The sequence below is a fragment of the Carassius carassius genome, chromosome 24 (assembly GCF_963082965.1).
Source record: "Carassius carassius chromosome 24, fCarCar2.1, whole genome shotgun sequence".
Classification (NCBI taxonomy): Eukaryota; Metazoa; Chordata; class Actinopteri; order Cypriniformes; family Cyprinidae; genus Carassius; species Carassius carassius.
The window spans coordinates 23007682-23016694 of record NC_081778.1 but is presented as its reverse complement, the minus strand read 5'-3'; the positions used below and the strand labels follow the sequence as shown (position 1 = coordinate 23016694).

Here is a 9013-nt window from a genome sequence, read left to right as displayed (position 1 = left end):
TTTTGCCAACATCCATGCAATCTACAGAACAATTTTAATTTTTTTTTCTTCCACAATATAAACAAATTGTGTACTTTGTGATGTCTAATTGCCATGCATCCCTTAAAAATATAAACATGAGGAAATATGCGACAGTTGCACAAAAGTACATACAGGTTCTACAGCAAAGCAATACTCACTGCTAATACATAATCCTTGACTGGAAAAAGTTTGTCTATAACAGCTCAAGAAACTAAACTCTCTCTCCTTTTACAAAACAGCTGACATTTAGAATCAAACACTAATATCACAAAATGATTCATTAAATGTCACTTCGACTTTGGAATTTGAAGAAGGTCAAAAAACAGCCATTCTGAGCAAATGACAGTGAAATGCAAGAATGGTTGCACTAAATACTTCAGTACAAGAACTAAGATTAAAATATCGAAAAGCCCATCTTTGATAATCTCAGAGCACATCTACACATATTGTATGCCCTTAGTATGAACACTGTATACTTCATAGTCAAAGGTCATCAAACACCTTTATTAGCAGCACAAATTACAAAATTACACTTTAACAAGCACCATGAAATGAATAATGTGTTGAGAGTTTATGTAACAGTGTGTTTTAACAGCCTTCCTGAGGGAAGTAACCTTGTCATTTGTGCAAATCTATCCTGCAAACCTTGAGATGAAATTTTGGTTCATTCTCTGTCTTTCTCCATATAGCTTTATCCCCAGGTTTAAAGAAATCCTGTTTTATAGAGTAGAAAAGGGCCTCTGTACAATTTCATTGGTCAGTGAAACAAGATTGAGTGAATCTAAGAGTCTTGAATCTTGAGAAAATGAATTTGTGTATTTAGTACATTGTTCGGACACTTGTATTTCAGTTACAAAATCCCAGGAAAAATGCGTTCACTTTCATTTAAAAATCTGATTATGGGAATCCACTTTGATGGCTCATATACCACTAATGAATGTAAATTTCCCGTTGACCATTCAAGACCACATATTTGATGTCTTTCCCAAAACATGATTACAATCTTGATGGTCCGAATGATCTCGTTTCCTCACTTAGGAAAAAATTTCATCAAATCATTTTAGAGCCATCCTTCGCTTTCCCACACAGTGAAATTAATTAAGAAAGGTAGAAAAATATGACTAATGAACCCACAACATGCATTTTACCTTCAGTATATGGGCTTGTCAGGTTGCATTTACCTCAAAGGAGCTTAAAACTCAGTGGTGGAGATCAGGGTGACATCAGACTTCAGATGTTTCTGTGTGCTTGGATGTGTATCAGAAGGCATCTGTTCCAGGTCTAGTCATGTGGGTGGTTTCATCGATTCAGACTTGGCGCACACCGAGATGGGCTCTCTCGTGACATTACGAGCTCTGGAAAAGCTGATCTGCTCCATGTGGGAGCGAAAGGGCAAGCAGAATTCTCTGAAGCACCTCTTGAAGTTTTCATCCAGAAATGCATACAGGACTGGGTTGAGGCTGCTGTTCATGTAGCCCAGAGCAATACACAGATGCCAGCAAGCGACCACAAGCAGATTCTTCTGGTCGATCTCCACCATGGTTTTGATGATGATGAAGATATGGATGGGGGTCCAGCAGATGATGAAGGCTGCCACCACCACCAACACCATGCGGGTGATGCGCCGAAGGTTCCTGTCTTTCTCTTTGGAGCCGGACAGCAAGCGCACACTCCTGAGGCGAAGGATCATTAGGCCGTAACAGATAGTGATGATGAAAACAGGAACCACAAAGGCAAAAATTAAAACACAGATCTTGGTCACAGTATCCCAGTACCAGTCTGGGTCTGGGAACTTCAACGTGCAGACTGTTTTACCTGTGGAGAATATATGTAAAAAGAAGATAAGAAGGTGAGTATAGACTAATTTCTTAATTGAATTTACTGTACCAATCAGTTCTAATTTGAGCGAGTCATTGAATTATTCATTTAACCAATTCTTTCAAAAAGATAGATTCATCCAGGAAATAAACACTGTGTGTTTTCTCTGGTTTTGTTTTAAACTATTATCTTAAATATTATTCAATATTAACATCTGGTTAACAGAGCTTAAACAAAATTAAATTACATTAATTTGTGGCTATGATTAGGTGCAATCGAATCGATAAATTCACTGAATAGAATCGGATACTTACGGAACGGAAACAATATAAGCTGGAAAGCAAATACTTGTGCTTTTTTCCTCTCATTTTGTCCTCACCTGTGTCTGTCACTTTAGTATTTGCCATAACCATGACTGGGAAGCCAACAGCTGAGGAGAGAATCCATATGCATATGTTGATGATCTTTGCTTTGATGGGTGTGCGGAAGTCTAGGGCTCTCACTGGATGGCACACGGCAATGTAACGGTCTACACTCATCATTGTCAGAGTGAAAATACTGGTAAACATGTTGTAGTAGTCAATAGCAATGACTAATTTACACAAGAGCTCCCCGAATGGCCAGGTGCTCATGAGGTATTTGGCACTCTGGAAGGGTAAAGTACTGGTGGCTAATGCATCGGCCAAAGCAAGGTTAAAGATGTAAATGTTGGTAGCTGTCTTCATCTTTGTGTACCTGAAGAAAACAAAGAGTAAAAGTCAGTCTAAGAGAATCAGCGAGATAAGCAATTCATAATTTTCGAATGTTGATCCGCTGCACCTGGGTTCGCAGTGATGATGTGAATATTGATAATACAGATGCAAATGAATGGGATGCACTTATTATGCATGATTTGAAGTTCTTCTCTGCTTTGTCCTTTTCATTATAAATATCAGATATGATTAACATGATGATCAGCTCAAAAAATGGGGGGAAAAGAACCATATTTGCTCTTTTAAATATTTTTTTTGTATATAGTTATTTCCTATTTTTATTATCTTTGTCTTCTCACTGTCATTCTGTTTGTGCTGTGGAAGCTTTTGGTTCAATTTTTATTTCAAGAACTTAAATGTTAACCTATCAAAATTATGTAATGCATTGGTACATTCATTATTTTTTTATATTCTGGTGATGTGATAAAACATTAAAACCTTTTTTTTCCAGAACTTGGTTTGTTATCCTATTTGCAGAGTTTTCCATTAAAAGCAAAACATTTACAAAATACACTATTTTCACAAAATAGTATTTTTTTATTTTTTTTGGTAAAAATCTTAGTGTTTATTTTAAGCTACTAATAAAGATTTTTGAGCCAACTATTTTTTTTAACTATTTTACATGCACAGAAATATTATTATTATTAAGGTTATAATAACCCTAACCCTGAATCAACAAACAGAACTAACAAATATTGCTACAAGTGTGACTGCATCATATAATAACTGCTGTTAATAATGTTCATCGTCTGGCTGACTACGTCTTTTTTGAAAAATCCTGTCATGCGCGCACAAACTGAGAGTCACCACTTATAAGCTACTACTAAATATTGTAGAAACGTAATTTTCTGTAAAGTTGCTTTGTAATGATTTGTATTGTAAAAAGTGCTATACAAATAAACTTGAATTGAATTGAATTATAATACATGATTTAACTATAATGGCTGTCAATGCAGAAATATTGATAAAGTGTAGTTACAACATCTAACAGCAGATGCTAACAACATGCTTTCATTAAATGAAGGTGTCTCAAGAGTCTCTCTGATATCATAAAACATGGGGTATCCTTTGAAAGGATGCAACCACAGCTACTAAAGAAAAGCCCAATGCTAAAGGCACAAATTGTAATCCGTTGATTATCCTCTCTGAGATTTGTCTGGTGCCCACACACTGCGAGCTCTTTTGAGGACTTGACATTTGAAGTCTCACAGAGAAGAAGAGAGAAGACAGCACATCCATTAGTGACTACAGTTTATTCCTCTCTTTGTAAATGGCTATACATGTGGTTAGATGAATAAATCCATTATAACAAGTTCCATGAAGTCTTTTGAACCGAGTGCATAACATGTTTTGTTGTATATCCATGCTGTTATTCAAAACATTTTAAAATATTATTTAATCCTATAACCAATAAAAAAAGTAACTGTGATCTGATTTGAGTATTTTAAAAAGTAGCCTAATATAAACTAATTACAAGTGTTTTTTTATGTGATTAGATAATCCAGATTTCTGTTAGACACTGTAAGGTGCAGGAAAAGGACATGAAATCAGATGATAACAGCAGTTTTCACAACTGAGCTTTGAATTGTACATGCTCTGAAAATGGTTCTTCCTCCAAAAACTACCCCTGAGCTAAACTGGTATATCTGTGAGTGATATAATTTCAGCCCTCAACCCGGTCTTTCATCTTCCAGCACTTGCTCAGATTCCTAACAAAACTCCATGTCCACAACATTCTCTGTAAATACAGGTTATATTCCAGAGGTTTTTAATTATAGCCTACCTAATATGCATATTTACATTCTCGTATTTTTCTCTTTAGACTTTGTGCACTTATTACAGTGAACCAGAAAAGTTATGGCAAAGTGAGTTTTCTGTGCTTATTAATGTCAACGTGTGGTAAATGTATAATGATCATCCCACTTTCAGAGACTTCTAAAGTACATATTCACTGAATAAACAGTTTCTCTTACCTGACCACACCGTACATAACCAGAATATTTCCAAACAGTCCCACCACGCAGATGACAGAGTACAGCGCTGTGATGCACACAGCGATAGCGACCGCAGCGCTGCCTCTAACCGCCTTCGGCTCGCTGCCTCCGCTCCAGTTGGTCAGAAGTCCAGCAGGTTCCACCATAAAGCTCAAGTTTTGCAGAATTGGAGGCTCCATGCGCTTCCCCTGTATAATGCCAAACGCCTTCTAAATAAGTGAAACGGAAAGATTATAAACGTAGCCTATATCTTAAACGTAATATAGAGAAATATAGAGAACAGCAGCTGTAAGGGCAACAACACTGCTCACTTTACGCAGCCCTCCTTTTCTCCTCTCCTCTCCTCTCCTCTCCTCTCCTCTCCTCTTCTCAGGAGTGCAGTCGACTTCCAACCGCGCGTGTTGTGCACGCGCTCGTACTTTCTCCCGATACAGCGGAATGGCAGCTGCTGCGCCCGCGCACAAAAGTGTCACTCGACAAAGCCCACTGTGCACGTGTAGACATGCCTAATGCGTTTGTTATATTTTCCATTAAATGTCTACATAGCCTAGTTCAGGTAAACATTTTAACCATGAAAATTTATTTGGCTTATTGATTACATTTATACAACCACAGTTTTACTACAAATATCATGGTTAAATTAAGGTTAGTGTAGCAAAACCATAGTTAATTTGTGGTTACCATGGTTGTTTTATTAGTTTTATTTGTGGTTAATTTTGTAAACATATGTTAACCTGGGAAAAAAAATCAGTTGTTTGGAAATCTGTACAACATGAAGCCTCTGAGTGCCTATCTATCTGTCTGTCTGTCTGTCTGTCTGTTTGTTTCTCCAGAACCACACTGCTGTAGGTCTTATCAGCCTGAAAGAGGAAATTACCAAAACACACATAAATCAGTGATGTTGCAAATTGCCAACATTATTAATATTAATGTAAATGACCCTAATCTTTGCTGATTTTGCATTATAAGGGTTATAAGTTCTTGACCTCACTGCTTTGAATGGACAGATTTGTCAAGACTGTGGTTTTGTCAGGCTTTGCTCTTGGCTTAATTTCCTGTAAAACAGGACACCTTCTGGAGGCTTTGTACCTAAGTCATAGTAGCAAGCTGTTACTGCATTTTTTTTTTGTACTGCTTAAGACATATTATTGAGTTCATTCAACTTGTAGTAGGTTTGCATTCTTTATCTACATTACGTCTGTGTTCAATACTTTCTGTCTACATCAATGTACCAAGTCACATTCCTCATAAGTACAAACTTCAACTGATATAGTCAACAACACCAATGATTATCAGGTGCTTGTAGACATAATATCTATAAGTTATTTCCCCACTGAGCTCACATAGAAAAAGAACACTGACCTTCAGGGGTCAATTTGCAATTATTCCACATTTTGATAATGAAATCCTGTTCAAGTGATTACATAATCAGTTCAATCAAGAAGAATCTTGACTATTCCATTGCTTCTAATCACAGGTGTTGTGCCGAAATGAAATTATATAACAGAGGAGAATCAAATTCAGACACTTGACACTATCCTCTCTGATGACTCTAATGGCTCTCTGCTGTTGTAACATTGTACTTTTTTATCCAAAATTCATAGGATAAATATTAAAGTTACCTTTTGTGTAAGCTTTGTATCACTCAGGAAACAAGATGATTTTTGGAGCCTGTTAAAAGATGTTTTATGATTAATCAATCTGCAACAATTTAACAGAAATCTACCATGATTTAATGTGCTATAAGATTCATTTGGAGTGAATTATTCTGTTTCTGAGTGGCATATGAGCATGTACAACTTTCAATGAGACTGAAATTACATTTATGTGACATTTATAAATGAATGACACTGTATTATGGTTGTTAGACAGTGAATTTTAGAGCAACCACAAGCTGTGATCTGGACTCTGGCCATTTTGCTTAATGCCTCATAGGTCCCCATTTTAGCTGGCCAGTAGAAATCTAAACTGAGAGAGCATCTGTTATTACAGATGGCTTTATAATATGCCTTGACGAGAGAACTGACCAAATGCCATTCCAAAAAAAAAAAAAGGCTTAATATTGGCAAAATAAAATCTTGAGCCTTTTAAAAGTTTTGAAATATTTAAAATTGTTGACGAGAGAATAACAAATATTTCTTGAATTTCTGACGGTTAACGTGCTTTTGATGTCAAGCCATAAAAACTGAAGCCTTGCCAAGAAAAAATATCACACAACCTGCCATTGTGTGCCACCATGATTGTGAAAAGAAACAATTAAAATGTCTTTGTTTTCAATATAACAGTGTCTCTTATGGTTTAACACTAGATCAAAAAACACGCAGTGTTGGGGAAAGTTACTTTTAAAAGTAATGCATTACATTACTTAGTTACTTTTTATGGAAAATAATGTGTTACGTTACTTTTGTGTTACTTTCGCGTATCTTTTTAAATATGAACAGGGCTTGATTGTTTTTTATATAAGAAGTTCTATTTATAGCAAATGTAAAGACCCTTTCACACCAAAAGGTGTAATGAATAAACCTCAGGCTGAAGGAAAAGTAAATTCACGTCTGTACAGTAGAACACAGGAGAGGAAGGTTCAACACTCTTCAGCAATAAAAACAAAAACAAAACAAAAAAAACAATGAAGCACAATTGTTAGTTTAATATTTTTGCTTATTAGTATGGTTGAATTGGATCATCAAAGGTCAGCAGCAGCAGAGAAGCTGAGTATTTGTATCATCAAGACATTTTTAACATCAAACCATTGATTCAGGCTCATCTGAATCAAGAGAGAAATTTGCACAGATCAAGCACCGTTTACAAGAGAAAACGGTACACTGATGGATTTTTACATGAGAGGACAGACTTTTTCGGGCAGAGAAAATGTTATTATGGATGATAGACTCCTATTTTGTCCAGAAGCAATGGTTTGAAGTTAAAACATTACAGTCAGGAAAGAATATAGCATTTGTTGAAGGAGAAAATAGCTTTGTGATGATAACAGCATCAAAACTTCTGAATGCTTCAATATCTTTAAGCGTAACAGCAACAGTATATTTTTTCTGCTGTTATATATCTTAGATGGATCAATATGCATTTGAGAAAGCATTCTTAGCGCTGACGTATTACTCTATTTAGGGAGTAATGGGGGAGGGGTGTAGTGCTTCTCTTTGTTTGTCTCTATTGCACATGTCTGCAAAACAATCGTGACTCATCGTTTAGTCATACTATCACAATCGTCTTATAGTTATACAATCGCAGGTGTCCTTCTATAGCTCATTAAAGTGCCTCCTCCATAAAAGCATGTTGACATTGTTGTAAGGCTTTTCATGCCATGAAATTTTAGGGATGAAAAGAGGCCTGAGAGTGGGTCAGTTATGTTCTTGTTTGTCATTCATCAGATGTGGTGGCTATAAGCATCATCATGTCTTCTAGGTGTAACTTGCAATTTAATTATTTTCATCCTTAATTAGGACTATTAATTCAGAACATCTGGTTTGTATTTCACACTTGAGATCTCGTCATCTCTCTCCTGCCAGACTCCAGTCTAGTCATAGTTTGTACCAATGATTTATAACAATTAAACTCCTTAACTGATTTTGAGTACAACAAATGTACTTATTTTCGGAACCAACTTTATAGGGAGGATTCACCAAATCAGGTTTTAATATTTTATAAAGATGAGTGGGCACTAGAGCAATCATCCACCTTCTAAAGTGATGATGGTTGAAGTCTAATGGAACACATTGGATGTTTGATAGAATGAGCCTCAGTTTTTTATTTTCATCTGCAAAAATAATCCAAGAGGTCCTAATGGATTCTCTCAGTGAAATGTAGTTGTCATGGAAACAGCGGACTCACTTCATCATCAGCAAGGGGACTTGAGCGCTACAGCTAGGATTGGTTGTGTTTGTGTGTGTGTGTGTGTGCGCGCTATGGAGATTTTTGTTTTGTGCTCTTGTGTGTGTTTTATCGTTTGTTTATTGCATTGCAGCAAAAGGTGCAAAAAATTATCAACTTTGTAACAAATATTCCAAGTCCACAACAGAGGTATTCTACCTCATAAATTTCTGAATTTAAGCTATTACATATAAATTTAAAGATTTCAAGTTTACTGCATTTGTGTATATAATGCTGTGTACTTTCTATATATCAGTTTTTACCTCAGCTAGTGGAGCTACTCCACTTGTGATGAACTTTGCTTCATGGTGTGTCTTTCTCTTTACAACCTGTGTTTTTAGGATGGCTGTCAGTATCTTTAACCATCAAGAGTGTCATGACTTTGCCAATACACCAGAAAAGGGCTGTTGGATTTACTGGTTGACATTTTTTTTAAGTTCTAAAAGGTAAAAAAAAAAAAAAAGAAACTTTATGGGTTGTTCCGTTAAGTTATTTACATATTAATAATTTATAAATTATTCTGGCTCCCAGTTTGTTCTGTAA

General features: G+C 36.0%; 1 protein-coding gene across 1 annotated transcript; it reads right to left on the bottom strand.

Annotated features, from left to right (window-relative positions):
- LOC132103221 (delta-type opioid receptor-like) lies at window positions 1-4932 on the bottom strand. The gene is made up of 3 exons (XM_059508142.1): window positions 4565-4932; window positions 2219-2574; window positions 1-1836 (listed from the first exon to the last, which is right to left on the bottom strand). Exons 1-3 carry the CDS (start codon window positions 4762-4764, stop codon window positions 1307-1309), a joined length of 1086 nt encoding a protein of 361 aa, XP_059364125.1. The 5' UTR covers window positions 4765-4932; the 3' UTR covers window positions 1-1306.
- Between the last annotated feature and the right edge of the window lie 4081 nt (window positions 4933-9013).